This window comes from Ambystoma mexicanum, chromosome 8 (assembly GCF_040938575.1).
Source record: "Ambystoma mexicanum isolate Mex_15411 chromosome 8, UKY_AmexF1_1, whole genome shotgun sequence".
NCBI classification, from domain to species: Eukaryota; Metazoa; Chordata; class Amphibia; order Caudata; family Ambystomatidae; genus Ambystoma; species Ambystoma mexicanum.
The window spans coordinates 1682414846-1682442813 of NC_090929.1; the positions used below are offsets into that span (position 1 = coordinate 1682414846).

General features: G+C 49.0%; 1 protein-coding gene across 5 annotated transcripts in view; it reads left to right on the plus strand.

Moving 5' to 3' along the window:
• The window catches only part of PLEKHA1 (pleckstrin homology domain containing A1), a 749116-nt gene that overhangs the window by 477304 nt on the left and 243844 nt on the right, over positions 1-27968 (plus strand). For 4 of the 5 annotated variants that reach the window (XM_069611983.1, XM_069611981.1, XM_069611982.1 and 1 more), the window contains exon 7: positions 26899-27039. The exons of the other annotated variant lie outside the window; for it this stretch is intronic. In XM_069611983.1, coding sequence (XP_069468084.1) covers positions 26899-27039 — 141 coding nt within the window. The remainder of the gene's footprint in view (positions 1-26898; positions 27040-27968) is intronic. 5 annotated transcript variants of the gene reach the window in all.

A 27968-nucleotide genomic window follows, 5' to 3' on the forward strand; every position in this document is an offset into this window, starting at 1 on the left:
ACTTACCACTGGACTGCGAATAAAAGGACCGCTCCTTTTAACTGAGAACTCCGCAGCTGGTTTCTTCCCTGGCAGTGCAACAGACTCCTGTCTTCCTCCCCGACAAGATCCTCTCTTCCCCCGGACAAAGCACTGACTTGCATCCGCTGCCAGGAACAACTGCCCCCGCTGTAGTATTCTCACCACTTTAAGGTACTGTGTCCGCCAGGCCTCCCTTTCTAAAGATTGCTACCGGGTAATAATAATCCCTTAACCTTCTGGACTGGGTTGGCCGCCTTGACCATCTAACTGGTCCCTTTCTTTTGGTCCAACTCTTTCTGAACCTTTTCGAGACTTTTGTGCACTTTTCAACCGTGTGACCTTGGACACATTTCATTCTGATCCTCTTAAAGTGGGTCCGGCCTTGTTAACTCTAACCTCACGGTTTGACTCTGCCTTCCTCTCTTGCTGTGTTCTCTTGAAAGGGTTGAGATCTGTTTCAATTTATGCTCTGCCTTTCTCTCCCTTTTAAACCAAATTATTAGAGTGCCATCTGTGTTAAGCGCTCACCGCTGTCTGAAAATAAGTGGGGCTTTACTTAAGACTTGTCTAATATTCCTTTAAGGGAGTGTATATCTTTTAGTGACCGTGTTTTTGAACTGCTTAATATTAGTGCCTGTGTGTTTTATTAGATGTGGTTTTAAATAAATAATTATCTCTTTTACACCAAGTTCTGGTCAGTGTTTGCTTCTTCTATTGTGCTCTTTTAACCTATTGTGAATACTCTGTATACTGCCTAACTCTTCTTGAGGGAAGTCTGACTGCTCAGCCACAGCTACCAAGTGAATCTGTGTGGTACAGACTGCTACCAAGTGGGTTTACTGCCAAACACCTGCAGTCTTAAATCTTTTGCAGTGGTCCCAGAGGGAACTGCACAGGTTTCTGCCTAACACTGGGCAGGCAGCTCCATATTTTCAATGGGGCTAGTTTTCAGAGGTAATCTTTGACTATCAGGATGGTAGTGAGGAGCCCTGCATGAGTCGGCATATTTGCAGCACTGATGTTCACTTGCGGTGATTAATGGTTCTTCAGAAAAAGACAAGCCAATAAAGCCCAGGTACTTAAATGCCCATGTACTGCTGAGGAAGGATATGGTGGTCCCAGATATTCTGTCGCTGGGAGGTTTAGAGAAGGGGTGTGTGCTTGTCTTGGAATTTGATTAATTTCTTTTCCCTTACATCAAATATATGGTCGTCTCTGTGCTCCTGCTGTGTATAATACCATATGCTTATTGTAAAGAGGGCTTTGGATTCGCTGATAGTTTGTTGACTAATTACTCAACAAGCTTTGCACCATACAGGGGATTTGTTACTATTGGTCTCTAGTGTGACGGATCTATTATGTCTGAACCTTTTTTGGGGGATGGGAGTGATGAGTCAATTTAAGGGTGATGAGTAGGAATCCTTGCTTAGAGTCGTTAAACGGGCTGGTGGGACTATGGGAAAAGTAAGCTTCATTTCTCACTGGGGGGGGGTGTTGGGGTGTCTTTGAAGATTGTGCCATCCAACTTGTTTAAATTGTTCAGGGTTCAGATCTTTGAGAGTTTGCTCCGATGTATGGCTGTGATGGCAGTCATATCTGTAAAGAAATGACTGCCGTCACTGACAGTTTTTGGGAGGACTGAATGAACAAAGCCTCTTGGATTTGTTTGTGTACCATGCATAATTACAAAATTACAGCTGTCTTTTATGGGACTTATTTGAATCTATGCAGAAAATACTCTTCTTGAGCAGATAATGTCTAATGACTCGTATAATGCTTGAGGCAGTGCATTTGATGGTCGTTGCTGGATTTGTTCTGAGTCTTAAGTTTTCTTCACTTGTGTTTTATTCCTTTACTTTATCAGTCTCTGGTTGCGGACGTTTGGTAATGAGAGGGGCAATTGTGTCAAGAGTAGTGGCAGCCTATGAATCCTAAGGATAATCTCTAGGTCAGAAGTTGCAGTTTGTAAGTTCGTTAAGGCATTTAATTGTCAAGTGACTTTGACCAGCAACTAGCCTGAAGGACAACCGAATCTGTGGTAGGGGATTCAGCAGATGAGGGCGTGAGAGAACAGTCTTGCAAAACACCAAACAAGTTAATGGTCACACCAGAATAAAGGTGAACTTGTGTTGGGACTAAATGTGTGAGTGACTGCTTCTGTGAATGGGCACGTGCCTCAGTGTGAATGGGGCATGAGTCTGGTGTGGGAGTCTCATGTGTTGTCCAGTTCTGCTTTCCTGCTGGCCACTCTGTGAGCCTTGGAATGTTGATTTGTGACGATGCATGTGCAGCTCAGAGAATGTTAAGCGAGTATTGAATGAATGTTCTGTCTGTTGGGGCTGAGCAGGAATAATTCAAGTGGCTAGCAGGTGTTTCGTCAAACAGGAGGAACAATGATATTTCGATCACAAAATAACGTACAATATATAAGAAATCAAATGAGACCGGAAGCGGTGAGCTTCTTACAATTTTGTGAGTTTGAGGGGCATTCTAACCAGGTGGTGCAGGGGAGTAAATCGAACAGTCACTGGGGACAATACGGACATGCATAGATTAAGGACAACCAACATTGGACCCTTTTAAGTGCAGGTAAGCAGTACGGCCATCTGTGCTTGGGACGATACCATGATGGGTGATGTGCTAGAATGGAGGCAGAGGAAGTGAGCGACAGAGGCAGGTTGGAGGCGAGGAAAAAAAAAATGTTAGCTAGCAGGCAGATGAAAGGTAGGTTAAGCGGGTAACTCTGAGGTGGCGAGGTAGGCTTTTAGTTTAGTTTTGAATAAATCCATGTGGACTTTTTTTCGGATGTCCGGCGGATGAGAATTCCATGCGAGGGGAGCAAATAGAGATTACAGAAGCGAGAGGAAGCACAGGAGAGGAGGAAAGATACAGTGGTGCTTTACCTTGGATAGATTTGTGAACCAGACATTGAAATCTGGCTCTGTTTTGCATTATCAGTTCTCAAGCCTGGTAACGTTATGAGTAAGTAGGTGTGAAGTGAGAAAGTTCAAAGGGGGTCCTGGTAGCGAAGTTAATAAACTTATCTAGAGGACAAAGCATATTTGGGGAGACCAAAGAGGATGCTAGCACATTAGTACAGTTTAGAGAAGACAAGAGTGGTTAAGAGATGTTGGTCGATGTTGAAGGGAAGGGGGTGCCTGATTTTTCCTAATATTCACGAGGTTGAGGCAAGCTCCTCCTGCTCCATTTTCGGAGATAAAAGTAGAGAAGGTGTGCAAAGGGTCATGGATGACGCTGATGTTTCTAGTTGAAGAAAAGTAGGGGAGAGCGTCGGGTGGAAACTGGATATGCAGAGAGAGAGCTTTTGGCAGGGAAGAGGAGCACCTCTGTTTTGGTAGTTTAACATCCAAGAGTGCAAAGCCATCCAATATTTAATGGCAGAGACACAGTTGGAAATTCTGATGGAGAGATCATAGAGTTCAGGAAAAGAAAAGATGATTTGGGTGACGTCCGTGAAAGAGTTTGTGCGAGAACCCAAAGGAGGAGATTAGTACCCCAAGAGCAGAGGTGTAGAGTAGTGGACCCAAGACGGAGCCTTGTGGAACACCAACAGTTAGTGTGTTGAGCGGCGTTGTTGCTCCATGCGACGGAGAATTGTCGAGGTGCAAGGTGTAAGATTCAATCTAGGCAAGGACTTAATCGCATATCCCAAGAAGAACAAGTGTTAAGGATATGCCAGCAGGAGAATTGGGACAGAGGATAGGTTGGCGTGCTTAGCAGAGGCGATTAAGTTGGACATATTCATGAGAGCAGTTTCTATGGAGTATCGTGAGCGGAAACGTGCTTGTAGGGGGGCCTTGAAGGCTGTGGAAATCTGAGAAATGTTTGACAATGTTGAGCACAACCATTTCAAGTACTTTAGAGCAGTGCCGATAGAGCGACAAAGGGTGAAAGTTAGCTGGTAGGTTTCAGCCAGCTCCTTTCTTTTATAGGAGAGGGATGACTGTGGCTGTTTTGAAAACCAGTCAAACGAGCAGAATGGAATGACAGGTTGAAGAGTTCAGTGAGGTGAGAGGCCACTATAGGGGCAATATGCTTGACTAGCTGAGGAGCAAGGAGGGGGTCCGATTGGGCACAAGAGGTTGGCCTTCCATCAGTAGAAATAGCATTTAATCCGTATTAGTGCGATTAAAGTGGGAGATGGAGGCGGAGTGTAAAATGTAGGAGAAGAGTCTTTAATTTTGGAAATCTTTGCAGCAAAGTATTCAGCTAGGTCATTAGCCGTGAGTGTGGAGTTGACACCTCCACCTCTGCCAGTCAGTTGAGTGAATGAAGGATAGTTTGAAGTCTTGTAGGGCTGCCACAGTGGTAGTGTCAAATGGAGAAATCCAGGTTTCAGTAAAAGCGAGAAGGTCTGTGGGAGGCGTGCTGGAGTGAGTAGCCGGTGATAAAGGATTTTTGTTTGTATACAGACTGAGCATTGCAGAGTGCAATGTTCAGTTGATGTGGTAAGGAACAGAGGCGAGGTGGATAGGTGTTAAAGGAGGTATGGTTAGCTTGTCAGCTTTGTTTGTTGGAAGGAGGTAGAAGAGAGATGGAGGAGTGAAAGTTTTATAATGGGAATAGGAAAGGAGGAAGTTGTAGCATGATTGGAGAAAGCGTGGGAGAGGTGAGTAGTAGGAAGAGGAGCAGGAGGAGTGAATGCTTTAAAGGTGAGTAGCACAGCATGTAGAGACAGTACACTAATTGGGAAGCTTGGGGTACACAGTTGCAACAGGGAGAAGAAAAAGCAAAGGCTCATAGGTCAAGAGGTCAAGTGGCTGGCCAATGGCTGGTCTTCATCCTTCATTGTTCTGCTCTTCACTGGGACCCCCCCCCCCCCCCCTGGAGTTCAGAAGGGCTACCCCACACGCTCTTGTCATCTAATCGCCTTGTCTGTTAGCGGTTGGTTTCTTTGATATTGTCCCTGGCATTGCTGGGATGAGGCGATTTCTTCCCAATTGGTGTTCCCAGAGGAGCCTCTTGTGGCCTTCGGCTGGAGATGGGGTGATCTAGATGTCAGCAGGAAGTGATGTCACCAATCCAAGATGGCCGCTTGCAATAAAGTTCCAGACAGAAAGTGAAGTAAAAAACCAGAAGGGATGACACATGCTCTTGTCACGGGATTGCCTAGTCCATCAATGGTTGGTCTTTTTGGTATTAGTTGGGGCTTTGATTAGTTCATAGAAATTCAGTTTAGACATGATTTTGAGGATGTCGGTTGCATGGTGGTTTTCTGGATTTTATACCCAACTCGCCCACTTCTAGTACTTTGCCTGAACTATTGGATGCTTTTGTCATGAGGTCCACCCAGTCTGAAGGAATGTGGGTTATTGCTTTAGGGTCTGTAGGCTGTCAGTGGAGATTTGTAAAAGCCTGTTCTTCACAGTGGCATTTAATTGCTGTTCCTGTGGGTTAAATCCAAGCAAATCCACCTGATTTTGGGGCCCAATTTACATTGAGGATTTAATAGCCCTTTGGGACTCAAGCATGCAGTGTGCAGCACAAGCCATCCTCCATGGACTGGTGTGGGAACACTGTGCCCCCTGCTCTTTATACGAAGTAGCAGTTTTGCTACTTTCCAGGCATCTACGGAACATGCTTGTCGAAGTCCTTACTGTGATGTTGGAAATTTATTTTCTCAGGTTTTCTGCCACTGGGGTCCTTCCTGGATCTCTGGCAGAGCAGCTTTTCATGTTTTCCTTTTGGTGAACAACACTCATGGGATACCCTTATGGCACCCATGGGTGGGTGTACATCATTGTACCCCTTATGTGTGTCTTTGGGCACTTGTGTGTGGCCCACAGAGCAGGGCATGCGCTGGTGGCAGCTACATGCTCAATTGGCAGTGGCTCAGTGCCCTCCATTTTGGCACACCCAGACCTGTTCATAGGAATCAGTGGATTCCTGCTAGAAGGCAAGATGGCCCCCTGCAGCCTCTTGGTTTCTTTCGCCTTTTACCTTTTTTCCCAAAGTCCTGGGAAGCCCTGTCTCTGTTCCCTTCGTCCTGAGTGGCTGTTGGGTGGAAATACCGTCTATGGCTCTGGGGCTGCTTTCTGTCAGACTGACTGGAGCCTTCCCAGGGACTTTGTGTTGTGGGTACACCTTAGGGGTGGGATCTGTATGAAAGGGGTCTGAAGTGAACTAACTTTCTGTATTATGGGTGTCTGGTTTCTGTGTGTGACGCAATGAATGAGACCGCCCTGACTGAAATGGCAAGAATGCAGTGTAGTGTGCTGAAAGGCTGGGTACTTACCCCAGTCCACATTCTTTGTTCTCCAGCATTGGATCTTTCATGGATTCACATGCTTAGAATATTCCCCGTCGTCAGACTGGGAACCCTCGGTACACATATATATAGTCATTTCCAATAGGAAAAACTTCTGCCCTATCCCCGTCTGCGTCCTCTACGGGGCCGCCCACGTACGCCCCGTTGGACGTGATGGTATATAAGCCCCGCCCCCGCGGGTCCCTTCAGATTTCAACCGTCTCCAAAGATAGTGGGATCTCCTCGTGTATTTTCTTCAAATACTTATCGATTGTTTCTAACTCCTGCGAGTTGGTCTGTTTGGTCCGCTTCCAACTCCTACGAGTTTTGTTAGTTAGTCTGGCAATAATGTCGGGTAAGCCTCTTTTCCGCCCGTGTGCCACGTGCGGTCTAAAGAAGGTTTATGAAGGGGATGGCCATCTTGACTGCATCTACTGCCTTCACCCCCACCACTCGGCGGACCAATGTGATATCTGCAAGGGGTTTTTCCCAAAAAACCCTGAAGGACCGGAATCGGCGACTGGTCTCGTGGCTGAACGACGGCGCTGGAGCGTACCCTCAGTCGGAGGTAGGATCGGTGCGCAGTATCGCCTCAGCGAAAACATCAGAAGCCTCCCGACGCTCACATCCGTCGGAACCTCCGGCCAAAAAATCACGACCTACGGGGAAGGACGTGCCTCGAAGTCATTCCTCTAAGGCCTCATCGAAAGAATCGACGAAGAAATCATCTTCCTCTTCTTCTTCGTCGAAGAAAGACAAGGACAGGCCAAAATCCTCCTCGAGCGATCAGAAAAGATCAGCTACGAGTAGAGAGGCGGATAAACACAGGGAGAGCTCCGCGAAGGCGGGACCGCCTAAGCCACCTGCAGGCCCTCCGTCGACGACGACGACGGCGACGATCCAAGTGCCCACTCCGTCACAGTCCCCCGCCTTTCAAACGGGCTCATCGTCGACGACGATTCCCTCGTCGACGGAGTTCCAGGCCTGGAGGCCAGAAACGTTCGACATGGGGCTACCCGACACACTGCTACAAGAACAGCCAGTTTCGATCGCCTCCAAAGAAGACGACGGCTTCAGAATAGTGAGCCCGGAAGACCTGGGGCTACGGCCCAGATTTCCTTCTGGTGCAACCTGCTCTCAAGTTTTCACCCAGCCTCCAAACGCCCAGGCTACTCTCTCCATGGAGGTACTTTCCTCCTTACACTCGCTCTTGAAGTCCCTGGACGAAAGGCTCCCGCCTGTTCCGACGACTCCCCTCGTCGACGAGCCCGGACCTTCACACCGCCCGACTAGATCGGTCGTGGGCCCAACTGCTCCAACAGTCCAGGAAGAAGGTGAGCTCTCGGACTCCCTCTCTGAACAGGGGTCAGCATCTGATATCTCCCTCTCGCCGTCGAGAGACCCGTCATGGGTTTCGGATGTGGAGGTGGATCCTCCGAAAAGTCCCATTCACCCATCTCCACCGGATGACATAGGGGCCTTCCATTCCATGATGGAAAAAGCCTGCAAGGAGTTCGGTTTGACCCAACAAGAAGAAAAGAAGGACTGCTTCCTCTTTGACCACATGGGCAAGAATAGGCGTTCCGTTTTTTCGATACCGATACTGGACCACGTATGGAAAGAGGGCGTCCAAACCATGCGGCATCCATTCTCGGAACCTGCGGTCAAAGGCCGCGTAGAGAAAAAATTTAAAGTTCCAGATTCGACGCCAAAATGCCTCTCTGCGCAACCCACGCCTGACTCGGTGGTATCGGCGGCGGCGACGAGAAAGGCAAAGGCCCAGCATAAGTGCTCTACCCCGCCGGACTCCGAAGCTAGACGCCAAGACGCTTTCGGTAAGAAGATCCTGTCAGTGGGAGCGTCAACAGTGAAAGCAGCGAACTCCCTGGCAATCATGGCCAGGTATGACAGGGAGATGTGGCACAGACTGGCACCCATTTTGGACCACCTCCCCGAAGAACACAGAAAATCAGCTATGTCCCTGGTTCGTGAAGGAGAAGAAGCCTCGAACCATGCTATCAATATAGCGGTGGACCTGGCAGACTCGGGGTTCAAACAAATTAACAATGGAGTGGTTCTACGACGCCAGGCCTGGCTCAAGTGCACCAACTTTAGACCCGAGGTGCAATATAAGGTCGTCGACATGCCTTTCGAAGGTGACCACCTGTTTGGCGAAAAGGTGGATGAGGCCTTGAAAGGAATGAAGGAGGACTCTGAGACGGCGCGCTCGCTGGGCTCTCTCCAAAGCGGTAAGCCCTTTCGTTCCTTTCGCCCCTTTAGAGGAGCTACGGGAAACGCACGATTTGCGGGATCCAGGGATAGAGCATTCGGGAGGTCTTCATATCCGTCCCAAGGCTATAGACGCGCCTCACAGTCCTCGACCCGACGCAGAAATTTCCAGGCCTCTAAGAGACGTCCCACTTACTCGTCGTCGACGGGAAAAAAAAAAGATCAACAATGACGTTCTAGGAGGGAGAGTGTCAAGTTGCGTCGAGGAATGGGAGTCAATTACGACAGATCGGTGGGTTCTGGACACGGTGAGACTGGGACATTCCCTAAGATTCAAATCCAGACCTCCAAGACGTCCACCGATACGCCTGTCTCAACCACACCTAAGCGTCTTGCGTCGAGAGGTTGCGCTCATGCTAAAAAAAGGCGCCATCGAGTTAGTCCCTGCTTCACAGAGAGGCTTAGGGGTTTACTCACGCTGCTTCGTAGTAAAGAAACCAAACGGGAAGTGGCGCCCCATCCTCGACCTACGGGACCTCAACAAAACCCTGCTGAGTCAAAAGTTCAAGATGCTTACTCTACAGGAGGTAATCAGATCGGTCCAAAAGAACGATTTCCTAGCGTCTCTGGACCTCCAAGATGCGTATTTTCACATTCCGGGGCGCACTCACCACAGGAGGTTCCTGAGGTTCCTAGTCGGCCAAACACACTACCAATTTACTGTGCTCCCTTTCGGCCTGAAGTCCTCCCCAAGAACCTTTACAAAGTGCCTAGCACCCGTAGCAGCCTGGCTGCGGAAGGAAGGGCATCACGTTTACCCGTACCTCGACGACTGGCTCGTGAGGGGATCCTCCCCAGCGTCGACCAACGACAGCCTATTGACCACCTTGCGACTGCTACAGCGTCTGGGATTTGCAGTGAACTACGAAAAGTCTTCACTAAAGCCCTCGAAGAGCTTGAAGTTCCTAGGTGCTCAATTCGACACCCACACGGGACTAGTGAAACCATCCCTGGAAAGGTTGTTGAAAATCAAACACCTGACAAGCCAACTTCGTTTACAGAGAAGGTTGTCAGTAAGAAAATATGCGGCTCTCCTCGGCTCCATGGCATCGTGCATCCACCTAGTCGCGAACTGCCGGTTGTTCATGAGACCTCTACAGGAGTTCCTATCAGACAGATGGAAGCAGGCCACAGGCCGCTGGTCGGACAAGATAATAGTCGACGACGAACGAGTTATCAAAGCCATCCGATGGTGGAAAGTGGCGCGCAACCTGGACAGAGGGGTCCCCTTGCAGGAGCCGGAATTTCAGAACACCATCATTACAGACGCCTCTCTGTCGGGCTGGGGAGCACACATGTCACGTCACCAAACCCAAGGCAGGTGGTCGTCGACCGAATCTCGCCTACATATCAACGTCCTGGAGCTAAGGGCGGTGAGATGGGCCCTGAAATCTTTCCTCCCACACATCAAGGGGTCAAAAGTAAGAGTGCTCACGGACAATACGACAGCTATGTTCTACCTGATAAAACAGGGTGGCACCAGATCCAGGACCCTCTCGAAGGAAGCTCAAAAGATCTGGCATTGGGCTTTAAAACACCACATCTCCCTAGTGGCATACCACCTACCGGGAGCGAAGAACTTACAGGCGGATTCCCTGAGCAGGACTATGTCACAAATACACGAGTGGGAGCTGGACTCCACTCAACTCAGGGAAATCTTCGAAAGATGGGGGACCCCGTCGATCGATCTCTTCGCCACGGAAAGAAACCGGAAATGTGCTCAGTTCGCGAGCAGATGGCCCCAAACAGACTCCCTGGGGGAAGCGTTCTCGTTTCCGTGGACAGGCAAGTTCCTCTACGCCTTCCCTCCATTTCCCTTCATACGGAGGACGATCCAGGGGATCCACAGGTACAATTGCCGGGTCATCCTAGTGGCCCCGCGCTGGCCGAGGCAACCATGGTTCTCAGACCTCCTTCATCTGTCGCTGGATCAGCCGATACCATTCAGGAAAGTACCGAACCTCCTGTCCAGGGACGAGGGGACCGTGTGGCACCACAATCCGGACAGCCTGAACTTAACTGCATGGCTCCTGACTTCTCGGAGTTCGGGTACCTAAAAGTCTCGACTGATTGCCGAAGGATTCTGCAGGCGGCCAGAGCCCCGTCCACTAACAAATCATATGTAAGCAAATGGAAAAGGTTCTGTATATGGTGTCAAACACAACAAAATATACAACCTTTGGAAGTAACTCCGGAGCAAATCCTCCCGTATCTTCTTCATCTTGCGGAAAGCGGACTGTCATCATCGTCAATCAAAGTACAACTGGCGGCTGTTTCGAGATTTACCAGAAGAAGACAGTCCCCTCCACTATTCAGTGACAGGCTAGTGAAGCATTTCATGAAGGGTCTGTTTAGAACCTTCCCTCCGGAAAAACGGTTCCCACCGTCGTGGAGTCTGAACACGGTTCTAGCTGCCTTAATGAAGCCTCCCTTTGAGCCAATGTCCTCTTCATCTCTACAATTTCTATCTTGGAAACTCGCGTTCCTAGTTGCCATCACTTCGGCTAGAAGAATGTCGGAACTACAGGCACTGGTCATAGACCCTCCATATCTGAGGTTCTTTAAGGACAAAGTTATTTTATCAACTAACCCTTCATTCATCCCAAAAGTACCGTCGGTCTATCATAAGCACTCGACCCTGGTACTCCCTACTTTCTTTGCATCTCCTTCGTCGACGGCGGAGAAGGCTCTTCACACTCTGGACGTCAAAAGGGCACTAAAATTTTACCTACAAAAAACGCAAGATATCAGAGCCACCAGACAGCTATTCGTCGCCTACGGCCCCTCGGCTAGGGGTAAGGCTATCTCCAAACAAGGTCTGGCTCGCTGGGTCTCCTCGGCGATTACCCTGTGTCATTCCAAGGCCGGGAGACCTCTACTACATCGTCCCAGAGCCCATTCCACGAGATCGACATCTTCCTCCGTGGCTCTATGGGCAGGAATTCCGCTGACGGACATCTGCCAGGCGGCGGCATGGTCTGTTCCGCACACGTTTACGCGCCACTACTGCCTGGAAAAGCAGCACGCGGATGAGGTACAAATGGGAAGGGCAGTGCTTCGCCACCTTTTTCAATGAGGTAAGCCAAAGTTTCAAGTAGAATGCTGCCTATTATTATTTGGCCTCAGCTGGTTTTTCAGAGTGTATACATGAATGTGCATAGTTTATTGACCTAAACATAAGTGGTTGGGTAGATATGTGCGCAAGGGGTGCATACTGAGTCATATGACATAGCATTGTATGGCGAAAATCCGTTTCGTATCAGTATAATAAGTTGTTGCTTACATACATGGTGTAAACGGTAGTGTTTGGGGGTGTCTCTACGAATGTAAGTTACATTGCACTCTCACCTCCTTCTTGATGTTACTGCTTTACAATCTATTCTAAGCATGTGAATCCATGAAAGATCCAATGCTGGAGAAGGGAGTAGTTTCTTACCTGTAACTCCATTTCTCCAGCATTGGTATCTTTCATGGATTCACATGCGCCCTCCGGCCTCCCCGGACTGCAATGTGGAAGATTGGTATGTAAGCAAGTTTTCCCCCCGTTATCTTGGAGGGGTCGAAATCTGAAGGGACCCGCGGGGGCGGGGCTTATATACCATCACGTCCAACGGGGCGTACGTGGGCGGCCCCGTAGAGGACGCAGACGGGGATAGGGCAGAAGTTTTTCCTATTGGAAATGACTATATATATGTGTACCGAGGGTTCCCAGTCTGACGACGGGGAATATTCTAAGCATGTGAATCCATGAAAGATACCAATGCTGGAGAAATGGAGTTACAGGTAAGAAACTACTCCCTTATGGGTGTCTGGGTGGAGTGAATGGCCTGAATGCCGTGAGCCTGATTGGCTGCCTGAGTGAATGGGGAACAGAGGTGTAGATCTCACCTACCAATTTGTTCAGAAGCTGAAGCAAGAAGCTGTTCCTTGAAGCCCAGCTGGAGAGAAGTCTACTGCTGTATTTCTTCATGTAATCCAAAAGCTGCCTTGTTCTCCCAAGGACTGTTCAGAGAGAACCTGCAAAGGAGACCACTCACCGACCTACGAGGGACCATCGTGCAAACTGCTACTCTTCATTAGATGTACCCTGGAAGCCAGTCCTGTGTGCCTGCTGTCCGGAAAAGGGATCTTTGTGAGTCCTGAAGAGGAGTGCCCAGACATCTCGAGTCGAAGTCCATTGGGGTCACCCAGGGTCCAGAGGTGCATTTCGTGACTGCTGGAAACCGTTGCTGTCTACTGCCCAGAAGAGGGGGTACCCTGGCATAGTGCTGCTGGACACCCAGAGCTGCGAGTAGAACATTTCGAGGGACATCTTTGCCATGATCACCAACCACTTTTTCTCACCGGAGAGAGCCCAGAGTCGCTGAGTGCAGAGAAAGGTCAGTTGGTGGGTTTCCCGTCACCAGAAACTAACGCAGATGTCCCGAGGGTCCAGCCTTGGTGAGGGTCCGTGGTCCACTCCTGTGGTAGAGTCCAGGTCACCAGAAGCCGTCCTGGGATACCGAAAGGTCAAACCACGATATTCCAAAACCCGACAGCAAAAGTGACCTATGCACACGTCGCTGCCAGAAGTCATCGAAGGGTCCCAGGGGTCTTATTCTCATCTGCCAAACCTTTAAGGAGCCCACAGCAAGTTTCATCTTCACAGAAATTCTACAGTTGGAGAGATCGACCAAAGGAGAGCACCACGAAGAGTAAAACTGCTGCACTTAAAGACTTCGGTTACATTTTTCTTCTTGGACTCAGCAGCCTAGTGGCTCCTTCTTCCAAGGGGCGTCCATCCTCGGAGGTAATCGTTGAGTGAAACCAAGAAACTGCCACTTTGCCTGCCAAGGCTGTAATGAGGAATAGCATCTTCTAGCCTCAGGAGTCGACCAGGGGTCCCTGATACGTCTTGGATCTGGTTCTCCTGAGGCCCGTCAGATACTTTGGGGTGGTAGAAACTTTTTTAAAAGGAAGCAGAAGGTTATTGAACATTATTGGACTAGGCTGTAAAAGACAAGATAAGTTACTCCCTAATGTTTGCATTACAGGTTACCCAGGTGAAGGGATCCTCACACAGAATTGTCTCTAGTCTAAAGAGCGCTTTCTGCCACGGTTCACAACTAACCTGCCTTTCTCCTCTATTCTATGCTGATACACCTCACCTAATAATTCACATGCCTATTTAAAACTGTCTGCAGTTAGTGCATCTATTACCGAATTTAAGTATTGTGTGGTTCCACATAGTGTATATCTTTGCCATTCTATGAATAAGTATTTCCACAGTACAAAGTGTTTATATGTCTCTATATTCCTGAATCTTGTTTGATATAAAGAAGCTGTGTGGGCATTCCTGTGTGGGGGCTTGGGGACTCGCTGTACTTAAGAACTTGCATACATCCCCTCCTGAAAGCTTAAGCCTGGTTGCTCGTCCATTGCTACAAAATTGAGAGCCTTGGCTGTGCCTTTACCCTACCATATAGAGGGCAGAAGCACAGATACCCCCTTCCATTCTTTACACTTACTTTACCTATTGTTTTGGGGTGAGTTGTCCCGGGCTGCGTTTGCAGCTGCGATAATGCACTTATGCACTAAAGGGGCAATATACTTAAAATGGCCAGCCTACTTGTTTTAAGCCCTTTTAAAACTGGCCTGTCCTTTGTTGGCCGTCCTACCTTTTCAGGTGGGGAGCGCTCCCTTTCTTCATGCACCTTGGCAGGTTTCTGGCAAGAAGCCCTCAAAGGCTCTCCCGTGTTGCTGGCAGGAAACGAGGGGGTTGTCTACCCATGATCTACATTCCGCCATGCCCTGGATGCTGCTGGGAAGATTCTGGGAGGGTAGCTTCCACGGTTGGCAGCCACCTCCAGGTTTGAATGTGTCCGTATTGGAGGGCTGGGGTCTCAGCTAGCGCGCTTTCTGGATGTAAGGAGCAAACTGGACCCAGGAACCAAGTCGACCACTGGGGCTGAAGAGATCTGATGAGGATGACTGAGGGACACCGGAGGACTGCAGCAGAAACCAGCATTGGTTCAGGTTAATAGCACATGTGGTGAAAACTGACCTTCATATTGACAGGGAAGATCTCTGGGAGGTGCCTTTTCCCCAAGACTGATATCAACCAGTCACCTGTCCTGCTCAAAGTATATAGCCAGTTTGTTATTCTAATCTTGCATCGTTGTATTTCCTATGCAAGACCCAGAACCAGCTGTTTATCACTGCAAGGACTTGCAGCTGACCTAACGTCTGGAACTCTTCTGTGGGTTCCTCGAGGCTGTGCCGGGAGGGGACAAGCCTGCAGGAAGGGTATTTGCAAGACGTGCATCTGTGAAGATCTCTGGGGGGGGTCTCTTTTTTTTTTTATAAACTTTATTTTTGTACTTTCCGTATCATCGGTACACATGTGCGCCAACATGGTGCATCCTCTTAACAACAAAGGAGAGAAAAGAGGGGAAAGCGGAGAGGGAGAAAGGAAAGTGAAAGAAAGAACAAGAGAAAGGAATAATATAACGTTGCCCACTAACGAGCTCTCCCGCCAAGGCTGCCCCACCACTCCCGTGTCAACAAAACAAGTATCAATGCGTTCATTGCTTAAAACTGACTCGAGTCAGGTCGAGGTTATACATTAGTTCTTCAGTCACAAAGCCCCATTTCACGCTCCTGTGGTTACGGAATCAGATGATACAGTACTATTTAGCAGATATGCGATGTATGGTCCCCAGATATCCGGGGGGCGAGCGTGCAAAGGAAGGGTTCTTATAAATTCACTCTCTACATCCTGACAGTATGTTATGTCTTTCTTCCAGTCTTTGATTTTGGGTAGTGGGCCGCGGCTCCACGCCATGGCGACTCGCCTTCGGGCCAGGACCAGCAGGAGTGTTGCTAGTTTACGGGATGCGGGTTGTAGGTGTCTAGTAAGGCCGAGAAGAGCCGCCAATGGTAGCGGGGCCACCTGTTCCCCTATGATGTCTGCAATTATTTGTAAGACTGAGATCCAGAAGCGCTGAATTCCCGGGCAATCCCATGCTAGGTGAAAGAAATCTGCGTGTGGCGCCGTGCACCAGTCGCATTGGGTCGAGGCTTCTGGATGATGCTGGTGCTTCTTAACTGGAGTGTAGTATGTTTGGTGAACAAAGTTGAAGTGTATTAGTTTAAAGCGTGTATTTATTGCGACTTTTTGAGTTTGGCGCAGGATATAAGACCAGTCTTCTGCGCTTATTGATGACTGAACGGCAGATTCCCATTTTTGCTGTGTTTTAGGATTAGGTGTTCCTGTGTCTGCCACGAGGGATCTGTAAAGTAGCGAAACCAGCCTCCCCTCTCCCCGCGCCTGGATGGTGTTGTGTAACAGATCCCATGTGGGGGGTTGTTTTGGGAATGAAGGAAACAGTTTGTGCAGGGTGTGGCGTAGTCTAAAATAAAGGAATATATCCAGGGAGGTGTTCCCCCCCCTGTCCTTGGCCATTTGTGGGGTGAAGAAGGTGCCTTCCGGGAAGAGGTCCCCGAAGGAGTGGACATTTATCTTATCGGCCCAGATTAGGAAAACTTTTTCATTCGTGAGTGGGATGCCCGGGATGTATCTGATGGGTAATAGGGGGGAATATCTTATGGTCACGCCGTATTTGACAGCCATCTTTTTCCAGATTGCATATGTGGACAGGACTGTGTTCAGCGAGTTATGTGGGACTGGGATTTGACTTATAATAATGGCACTGAGCAGGACTGGTGAGGCTAGGGCGCGTTCCACCTGCACATGTGGGCGTACGAAATGGGACATATACCAGTAGCTCAAAAAATGAGCTTGGGCTGCCCAATAGTATTTTTCTATGTCTGGCAATGCTAGACCACCCTTTGACGTTGGAAGAACTAGGGTGTTATACGCGACGCGCGCAGGTTTACCTGCTCATAGAAGTTCCAGGACTGCAGACTTGACTTTCAGGAGAAAGGCTTTGGGGAGTAGGAGCGGAATATTAGAGAACAGATACAGGAGCTTAGGGAGTATGACCATTTTCGTCAAGGAGGTTCTGCCCCACAATGTTAACGGAAGCGTCTTCCACCTGTGTATCCGTTCTTGGATGGCGTTCAGCGCGGACACATAGTTCTCTATATATGTCGTGGTGGTTGCGTGACATATATATCCCCAAGTAGCGCACCCTTGAGTTTTCCCATTTGAAGCCGTGATCGTCTACAAATTCGACTGTATTGGGGGTCAGGGAAAACACTACAGATTTGGAGTGGTTAATCGTAAGGCCCGACATTTGGCCAAACTTTATTACTTCACGCATTACTGGATTGAGGTTTTCTTGGGGGTTGCCAATAAACAGTATCACGTCGTCAGCGTAGAGGGAGACAATCAGTTTGTGAGGACCTAGTTTAAGACCCCTATGAATTTGGCATTCCCGCAGTCGCGACGCCAAGGGTTCCATGATGAGGGCAAAGATCAGGGCAGAGAGTGGACATCCCTGTCTTGTTCCACGCTCCAGTGCTATGCCCGAGGACCTAGGTTGCCCAGAGTGATGTAAGACCGGGGGTCCTTGTACAACAGTGACACTAACTTAATGAAGAATTTGCCAAAGCCCATTTGTGTAAGCGTTGCCAGCATGAAAGGCCACTCCACAGAGTCAAACGCTTTCTCAGCGTCAAGAAGCACTGCTATTGCTTGTTGTGTCGGGTCCATGGCCTCGATAACACCGAACAGCCGTCTAATGCCAAAGGTAGTGCTGCGACCCGGAATGAATCCGGCTTGGTCTCCAATTACTAGAGCCGGCATAAGAGGGAGAAGCCGTGATGCGAGAATTTTTGCGAGAATTTTATTGTCCAGGTTGATCAAAGAGATTGGCCTATATGAAGCACATTCGTCTGCGGGTTTACCGGTTTTGTGCAGCACTATTATATTAGCTTCACGCATCATAGGGGGGAGGCTGCCTCGCTCAACAGATTCCTCGTAGACTTGGAGCAGGAGAGGCGCCAGGATAGCCGCGTGTGCTTTATAGAACTCTCCAGTGAGCCCGTCTGGTCCCGGCGCTTTGGAGCTCGGGAGGGATTTTATTGCGTCCAATATTTCTGTTTCGGTTATTGGTGTGTTCAGTGGTTCTCGTAGGACTGCCTCCACCCAGTACAACTCAGTGTCGTTAAGATACTCTTGTATCGAATTCGAGCTCGAGTTACCCCTGGAACTGTACAGGTTCTGGTAGAAGTCTCGGAATGTATTGGCGACGTCCTCTTCTGTGTATACCAGCTGCCCGCGTGCATCTTTAATGCATTCTACCCGGGTTGGGGTTTTGTCTATTGAGAGCAGCCGGGCTAGTAGTGTGCCAGGTTTCTGTCCCTCTCCGTATTGACGGATTTGGTGGGCCCGGCTGAGGAATCTTAGTTCCCTTTCGGCTGTTTCCCTGTACTTCAGGAGTTCTTTTTTCAATTCTGCTTGGAGTTGAGGGTTTGGTGCCGTGGAGGCTCTCAGCTCTATCTCCTTTAGACGTCGTTCGCTGTCAGAGAGCTCTCTACGGATTAGCTTTAACATCCCGTTCTCTTTAGATAGGCATATTCCTCGAATGAAGCACTTCAGCGCTTCCCATATGGTGCTGGACGAGTTGACAGATCCTTGATTGATCTCTATGAAGGCTATAATTTCCTGACGTAATTCAGCTGCGAAGCCTGCATCCGAAAGTGAGCCCGGCTTGAATCTCCATCTTAGTCCGGGAACTGTTGTGCCTACTAGGGAGGCCTCAAGCGTGACCATCGAGTGATCGGAGAGAGTGTGTGGTAGGATTTGACTCGTTCCCCATGAGAACGGACAGTGGGTGGATGCCATGATATAATCAATCCGGGAGCTTGTGTTGTGGGCGGATGAGTAGAATGTGAAGTCTCTCGCGTTGCGGTTATGCTGTCTCCATGTGTCCGATAGATCGAACGCATGGCATATCTCTCGGACTTGCATACTGGCTTTGGACGGGTTCCCAGTTGTGTTGTGGGATTTATCAAGTTTGGGGTCAATTGGCGTATTCGGGTTGGCTCCCCATACAATAGTTGCTGTATTGAACTTTCTAAGTTGGGACATCACCCAGTTGAAATTGTCGGGGCCATCGGTGTTTGGAGCGTAGGAGTTCACAATCACTACTTCCCTCCCTGCGATTATCCCTCTCACCAGTAGGGCCCTTCCCTCAGAGTCTTTCTGTGATTCAATTAGGCTAAAGTTTGTCTTCCTATCAATCAGGATTGCAACCCCTCTGGCATAGGACGAGTACGACGAGAAATATCTATGGCACCCCCAGGATTTGGCCCACTGAAGTTCCGTCGCTGGCAGGAGATGGGTCTCTTGGAGTATGGCAATATTGATTTTGTGTCTACGTAGATACTGGAAAATGTTCCTATTCTTCGCTGGTTGGTTACCGCCACGGATGTTCCAGGTGGCTATTTTAAATGTTGTTGCTGTCATCTAGGGAGTCAGGTAGGTTCCTGTTCAGTAGGATGTGAGGGTGAGACCGGAGTCTTGATCCGAGTAGGAGTTTGAAGGGCTTGTCTTCCGAGTAGCTTGTGAGTCGCGGTGCTACTGCCTTGGGATGACAGTGGGGGGAGGCCTGGGTGTGGTCGAGCAGAAAAAAGTAACTGAAGAACATCAACTTCCCTCCCTTGCGTGGGCAACCCCCAACACGCCCACGATGTGCCCACCCGTGACCATAAAACTACAGCCATTGCTGTGCTTAGGGCGCTTGTTGCCGAGCCGGAGGCCGCATGGCCCCGAAATCAATAAATATGGTGTTCTGTGGTGAGTAGTATATATCGTGAAGGTTTCGAAAATGGTTGCTCCGCTCTGCGGTGTCGAGAAAGGGGCTTATGTCGGGTTTCTCCTCCTCCGTTCATCCCGTTGTAGATTCGGGGCATTGGCTGCAGGTCTACATCCGGCCCTGTCCAGGTACTCGGCAGCCTCCTCAGGTGTGGTGAAGAAATGCGCCCTCCCGTCATGCTGGATGCGGAGTTTGGCGGGATACAGCATGGAGTAAAGGATGTGATTATCTTGCAGTCTTCGCTTAATTGACGTGAAGGAACGCCTCTGTGCTTGTACTGCCGATGAGAAATCGGGAAAAATTTGGATAGGGTCGCCGTCAAATTGGAGTTTCCCCTTTTCTCTGGCTGCTTTGAGTATTGCATCTCGGTCTTTATAGTTGAGTATCCTAGCTATGATCGGGCGTGGGTTCGCTCCTGGAATAGGTCTGGTTGCAGGAATCCTATGCGCTCTCTCGACTATAAATAGCGAGGAGAGGACCTCCGATCCGAACAGTTCGGTACACATGCGTTCGATATGGTCTTCCATTTTGGTCTGGGTTTGTTGTTCCCGGACCCCGACAATTCTGATGTTGTTTCTCCGGGAGCGGCCCTCTAAGTCTTCATTCTTAGCGGAGACGGCTTTCAGTTGGGATTCTAGCGCGGAGACCCTGGTGGTTAGGGCCGCCGCACCATCATCGATCTGACGCACGTTGCTCCACGTTGTCTAGTCTATCGGCATGTTGGTCGAGGCGGTGCTGGATACGATCTACTTTGGAAGACAGATTGTCCAGTTTGCTCCCCAGGTTGCCAATTCCGGCTTTCAGGTCCAGGAGAATTTCTTTAATATCGAGGCCGAGGGTCGGGTCCTCGGTGGGTTCCATGACTTTTACCGGGGATGCAGGTCTGCCGTTGGGATCTGTTTGCCTGGTGGAGGAGCTGGCCTCAAAGTTCAGTTTTTTCTGCGACTTGTCTGTTTTCCCCATTGTCTGCGCACGTCCACCTGCCCCCTCCTGGCTGTACGTGTTGCTCGCTCGCTAGTGTGATGGGCCAGAGGCCTTTTGCCGACGTTGGTGATGAAGAAGCGTAGTTGCAGAGTATAGTGTGTATGGGCAGAGTGTGCCCGGACCATGGTGAGCTTGGAGGTCTCCTGCAGCTGTAATGGCCGGGAGCTGGAGCGTGGAGGAAGTGCTGCGGCGCCGCCAGATCGCAAAGGGTATGCCGTTGGGTGTCCAGGCGTGGCCACTGGGGAGTGTTTTAAGAACACTCTGGGATAGTGTACTGATGCCGCTCTCAGCTGTCCCACCAGTGTAGTTGGTGCTCAAGGCGTCTTTGTGGTAAGCGGCGTGAGCCTGTTCACACTGGTTGGTTCTGTTATATTGGTTCCCGGGGCTGGGGGCCGGGGAGTGGAAAGAATGGTGTCTGTTGTTGTGGCCCCTCTCCCAGTTTATCTTCGTGCCCCGATGGCCGGGGGGATCTTGCCTGGTCCACCCGCAGGAGAGAGCCGCCAGACGGAAGTGTCTGCCGCCTGGGGTGGGGGGGCGCGTGTCGGCCGAGGCGCCGCAGGGGTACCGGCGGATCCACCCGCAGGCGATACGACTGGCGCCGGCACCCGTCACTCCACCGCTAGCTCGTGACACGCAGTGCCGGAGGGGTACCCGAATGCCCTGGATGGCGCGCGCCCGGCTGGGCTCCTACCTTCTTCTCCTGCCGGACCACGAGCCGCCGCGGGGACGGAGACCGCAGTGTCTCGATGCGCGCCAAGGGCGCGGACGTCAACCCGACTCCTCTCGGCGGCCCGCCGCCGAAAAGACTGGCGCCGCGGTGATCCGCACCACTGGGGCACCCCTCCTCTGCCCGTCCAGGGAAGCCCGATCCGGCGGGCCGCAGTCAGTCGTCTGGAACTGCGCCGATTTTGGGAGCTTTGGGGCCCGGATGGTTTCAAAATGTGCAGCACGGCGTCCGGAATCAGTGCAGTGTGCTCTGCGTTGAAGTTGGGCACCACAGCAGGATGGATGTTTCAGGATATTTTCAGGGCCATGCAGAGCTCCCTAGGAAGCCGCCATCTTGCTCGGCTCGCTAGCGCCCCCTCTGTGGTGGTCTCTCTATCCTAGAACCAAATCTTCTGGGTGTGTTTCCCTCTGCCCCGAAAACCTCCCCTCTTCCCCCGCCCCCACGACCTGACAACCCTGCACGGTGAGCCTCGGTTTCCCCAGCGATTTATTGTCACCTGTGATCGTTTTGGGCTTGGGGGCCTGAGATGTATTATCGTTTGAATAGCCCACTTCCCAATTGAGTTTGCATTGGGCGTACAGTCCTGCTTCCCTTCGTGCTATCCAGGGCTTTACCACAGTGGTGGTATTCTGTAGGTCATCTGGTTCCATGTGTTAATATCCCCGCAAAACTAATCAGCATATTTTTGCAGCAATATTAAGCCATGGAACCTGCGGGGGACACCCCCGCAACCCCCATCATTTTTTTAATGGAGCAGTGGACACCGCCGGTCCCATTAACCCCATGAATGATCCCCGCTAATATTGCCTATGGCCTTACCCCATGACCATATATATGCTGATATTATTGGTGGGCATATTACCTGATACCAGTCATCCTTGAGAACCCCAAGGGGGGGTGCTAGCTGCTCCTTCTTTTACTGGAACTCGACTTAAAACCCATAGTCCTTATTTTGCATTGTTGCATTTGCCCTGCACTGCACTAACTGAACTTCAGTACATTAACTGCACTACCTGATTGGGCCCTCCTGGCTACTAACCACTTCTCTCGGGAAAAGATTACCAGACACTGGGGATGGACTATTGCAGTTGTAGTATATGTTGCTGGGCCCCTTATAATTGTAAAGTGTGCTTGACATCCCTCCTCCCTATTTTAGTGGATGCATTTATTGTGTGAATTACTGTTTGATCCTAAAGTAGCGTGCACCCCCTAGTGGGTTACCGAACTGCGAGTTGTATCTATGCATTCAAGTTTTTTTTTATGTCCCTCCAAGATATTTAAAATGTGCTTTACAGTAGTAGTGTAATACATTGTGTTTATAACTTTCCTGTGTGGGTCTTTGCCTTATTATTTTTGTGCGAATTTATTTGTAAAACTTTTTACAATTTACACATTTGTTGTAATGTGTAAATCCATGTTTAAAAAGCAGTATAGCAAAATAGATCACTCAAGGAGCATAAAAGGAAAAGAAAGCGAAGAAGAAGAAGATTGACAGAAGTGTTCATTGTACTATACAGTCGTGCCCCCTTCCTCCTTAGTTCAGCCTTGCTGCCTGGTCAATGCTACTTAAGACAGTGGCTTTGCTCAACTGGGGTTGTGAACCTTGCTAACCCTAGGTTTGCTTTCCCCAAGTCGTACCCCAAGTAGTGACTTTGAAACCCCCTCCTAACAGGCAATCGAGGTGCACTTGGGGGTGTAGCACGTAGGGGAAGGGGGGGTGGGTGGGCTGGGGTGGTGGTAGTGGAAGGCGGGGCAGGGGAAACAGAGGTTTGGAACTGGTGGGGCAGAAGGTAGGGGCCGGGTGGGGATTGGCAGGGTGGAGGTTATGGCAGTGAGGGAGTATTACGCGCGTTATAAAAGAACCATTATAAAACATGTGCTTCCAGCCATGAATGTGGTGGGAACTGTCGAGAAAGAGTTTTTTTTTACTTATTTTTTGGGAAGCGGTTTCTCATACCACATCAATATTAAATGTTATGTTTCTTGGCATTTATATAGCGCTCTATATATCATTGGTATGACCTCAAAGCGCTGGTAGGTTGAACGCCCTCGGGATCCGTAGTTCTGGTCAGTAGAGGGAGACAGTCGTAGGGTGCGTGGGTGCACCGGATATGTGTGCAGCTGATGTATTTGCCGGGTGCTAGCTGCATCCTAGCGTTAGGCGTGGTGCAGGAGATATCAGTTGTACGTGTGCAGTCTGGTGGGTGGACACCTAAACTGGGCTCTGGCTGCTTTAAGCCTGACGGACGCATATGTGAGCAACTAGGCCGGAATGTGCTCGGCGAGCTGTGTTTTATAGGGTGATGAGGTGTGCAAGGTGTCATATTCATATGTTAACAGCTAGGCCGAATTAATCAGGTGTATAGCTGTGTTCTAGTTGAATAATGGTGAAAGTAGAGAGTAAGCGTAGTGATATAATGGTTATCTTTAAAAGCGCGGGAGACCAGGCACGTGAACAGGGTGGCAGGGAACAGAGCCACACACGGACATATACAGACAGGGCTGGGATTACAGCCACAGGGGCTGGGATAAGGATATGTAGCAACAACATGGGGAAACAGGACAGCAGGGTACAAAGTGATACACGTGTGGGGCATGTTGACATTTACATTTGTATTTCTATCAGATGCGATTCACGCCAATGTTCACATCCTCAAGCGTGAGTCATGCCAACATCTGCACTTCCATCCGGAGACGGCTCAGGCCAATGTTAACAATCCTGACAGGATCTGGTGCAGGCCAATCATCACAGTTCATCCACTCCGTCCACCCTGTCCACTCCATCGAGTCCCTCCATTTCATCCATTCCATCTGCCCCATTCATTCCGTCCACTCTGTCCATTCAATCCATTTCATCCACTCTGTCCATTTTATCCTTTTTATCCTATACACTAACTCCATCCACTCTGTCCACTCAATCCATTCTACACAATGCCATCTAAGTGTGGGACAACTACAATTGGATGGGGGGCTTTATAGATTATTGATCATAAGTGCTGCAATTGCGCCTACCTGAATTCCAAACTGGGGAAGCGAAAAGGCCTTCCCATTGCACTTAGACCAGGCGATCCCAGTGATTTCCTATTGCTTGGATAAAATTGCCAAACTCTACCATGGTTTGCCTTGATTTTCATTTGCGAAGCAAGGTTAGATGCAGCCCCTTCAGAGGTTAAGTGTGATGGGTGATTAGGAAAAGGCAGTGCATAAAGCAGCATGTTGTGTGAAGCGATTACAAGCACGTCATGTTATCATGCATTTGTGATCACGGTTTCTTTCAGTGTTCATGGTCAATTGTAAACCCAGATTAGATGTATTTGGCAACCTTTACTTTGCCAGTGAGGATATTCACCCTCTTTATGCTTTGCATCCTGGTAATGCAAGGCTTCAATTGAGGATGTTCACCCTCTTTATGCTGGTAATGAAAGGCTTCCATTGAGGATATTCACCCTCTTTATGCTTTGCATTCTGATAATGAAAGGCTCCCTCTTTATGCTTTGCATGCTGGTAATGAAAGGCTTCCATTGAGGATGTTCACCCTCTTTATGCTCTTAATGAAAGGCTTCCGTTGAGGATGTTCGCCCTCTTTATGCTTTACATGCTGGTAATGAAAGGCTCCCTCTTTATGCTTTGCATGCTGGTAATGAAAGGCTTCCATTGAGGATGTTCACCCTCTTTATGCTGGTAATGAAAGGCTTCCATTGAGGATGTTCGCCCTCTTTATGCTTTACATGTTAGTGTAATGACTTGTACATTGTCAAGTGGATTTATTTTGGGATCTGTGCACATTTCAAGGTATTGCTACAAAGCAGGTTGTTTTACTTCATTGGCATGACTGTGCCCCTAAATGTACCCCTGTCGTGCTGCCACCTCCAAGGGTAGAACCAGATTAAAGAAAATCCTTTTCCGGTACTGATCAGGACTACATTTTCCCTAAAACTTAGCGGGTTTCCAGTTTCATCTGTATTTCATGTCAATGATCTGATAATCCTGCTTGGATACATCCTGCAGAGTGCGCTCCACACCCAAGATGATGGCTCTGGTGGCTAAAGGCCTCCAGAGAACACAATACTTGATCTTCTGTTTAGCGCTGCGTACGGAAATGACGGTTTGCGAGCTTGGTAACTGGTGTTTCTAATTCCTGACATGTATGATCCTCCGTTTACTACTTTGGAAGGATGAAGGCATAAGCCGGCTCGTATGATCAAACCCCTGTCCAAGCATCAGCCCCTCATTGGAAACCTGCTACCTGCTCCCTTAAAGTATGCTGGCCTACAATCTGGCTCAAACTGGCCTATAGGGCAAAGGTCCATAGCGAAACCAGAAACGCAAAATACTGGTGTGTGCTTGTTTTATTGGGCAATGTGGGTCAGTTTTTTTGGGCAATGTGGGCCAGTTTGAGTTACTTTACTATGCGGCTAATAGTTTTGACACGTTTTGCTGAACGAATATTCTTTACAAGGTCCAATTTGTATTACATTTTTATTAAAAAACTCCCCCTTGGGTACAGTTCAAACAGTGTCACAAAAGGAATGAATAGCCATTTGCAACTGTGGGCCACTTTTTCATTGGTGCCCGAGACAATTTTATGGCCCAGTTCGACCCAGACTATAATGCCCAGTTGCAAAACTGAAGGTTGATGGCTGAAGGGTTCAGAATACATCTTATCCACTATCATTGCTCTGAGCAATCCTCCATACCATCCTTTCCAGCCCACCAAGCCATTCCCAGAAGGGGAAAGAACAAATGCAAAGCTTGTCCCCACTCCAAAAGGGGCAGTCCAGCCCAAACTGCTAGGTCAATTCATTCTGCACAAGTAACCCCAGTCCTGTTTCTTCCTCAGCAGGCATGCTCACAAAGGAGTCTCTTGTCTCGGTGCATGGCAAGGGCGCACGCTGTTGTCTTCTTGCATGGTTTCCCACATGTATTCATTGATTCTGATCCTCCAGAAGTCCCTTATAACTATCAAGTAACAAACTCTGCACTGGGTGTCCATGATGGCCAAACCATCTTCGTAAAATAAACTCCTGAAGCCATTTGGTAGTCCCTCTTCCCTATCAGACATTTTCTTGCAGTCAAATCTTCCCTGAAGTCTTTGAGAGGGTTGAAGATGGGAGAAAGTAAAAGTTGCTGACTAGCGATTAGTGGTTCCCTAGACTTTAGTTTGAGTTCCTCCTGGTGAACCATCTACCAGCCTTACATCCTTGTTCATAAATGGTGTGCAAAGTGACAGAAATATGGCAGCCAGCGGGTGTCTTATGGAGTGGACCTGGCCCAGGGCGCTGGCTTTTCCACTCAAGAACAAGGATTTATATTTTTAACTCTGGGCGGAAACTGTGCGTGAGTTCTTGGAACAGGTTTGTACCAAATGTTTCTCAGAATTAAGTTGTATGGGATAGCGAGGAACGATTAAACTGCTTTATTTGAAGGTAAAATCTCTGTGTAGTAGCCCTCAGAATACCACACTCCAAAACGAGCATACTTCACTGGAGCCCAGCTTGCCTCACAGATCTGCCCAACACTCTATATTCCACACCCTACCAGCCAGTCACCACTCCATCTAGCTCAGATGGGACACATTCCTAGATATTGAAGAATTGGGTGGAAGAGGCTTTGCAGAGAGTAACCTGCAATGTTCTTGTTTGTATCTTTGGTGAGATCCTGCTACCTGGAGTTCTGCAGATACAATCTGTCAACCAAGCTCTTAGTCTTCATGAAGCTTAATGATGCGAATAGAAGTGTGAATCCTTTAAGGATGCAATCCATGGTTAATCTTGTAAGCTGTCTTGTTGAAGAATCTTGATGAGTCTGTGCGTTTTTGGTTGACTCTTCGTTGACTTCTTTTCTAGCAAGAGATGGAAGAATGTGCTGAAGAGAGCGAACGAAATAACGTAAAATGCTCCCAGAGCCAGGTCTCGGGCCTGATGGCCCGCCAATTCTCCAACGGCCCGGTCATCAAAGCGGGCTACTGCGTCAAGCAGGGGGCGCTGGTGAGTCAACTCTGCTGGGCATGGGGTAGGTAGATTGAAAAGGGTGAGCGCAAACTTATACTCTGCATGGCCATTCTCCAGGTTTTCCCATTTTCTTAGAATTGTGCACTTCAGATTGTGGATAATGTAAGCAAAGCCTTTCCACTTCAACTAGCTTTCCCATAGACCTCATCGTCAACATGTGTATGTGTGTTTAACAAAGCCCTGTGACGGCTCTGGTGCAAAGCCGGCATTGATTAATACACTTCAACACAGTAGTGCTTGGAAGAATGAGAAGAATATTTATTTGCCAAACTTGTATTTTATTTTTATTTTTTTGCCTTTAGGGCCAAGTTTGGTTACTTTTACGTTAACATCCTCCTATCCTTTAATAATCCTCCAGTCCAAAAATAAATAATACTAACATGTGTTTGCCTGGTTTTTGCCGTGTATGTGCAACATGTTTGGTGTACTGCAGGAGGGAGGAGGACTCTCATATTTCACTTCTTAAATGTCCGTGCTGGCAGCATGCCCTCGGCAAGCAGTAGCAAAGTCAGTAGGGCTGGCTTGTGTGTAGGCTTGGCGTAGCATTTGCCAGGCTGTGCCATGATGGTACTACATGGCCATAAGATGTGTCAAGAGGTGGCAAACTGTGTATCGAGGTGCATGAAGGGGCTGCCTGGCAAACCCCAATCTAATGTCTCTAAACGGACTCAAACTGCTAGCTTTGCCAGTGCTTGTTTTTACTGGAATTCCATGCAAAGACAGACACTAGGGCACACATTGCTTAAAAAGGAAGTGGCTGAAGAGCACTTGATTAAGACTTTTTTACACTAAAAAACTAAGAGCTGATTTGAAACTGCAGTTCACGCATTTCCATTCAGCATCCTGCTTGCAAATGCTCATAGCAGCCCCATAAAAGCCCATAGGTTAATGTTACTGCATGATGT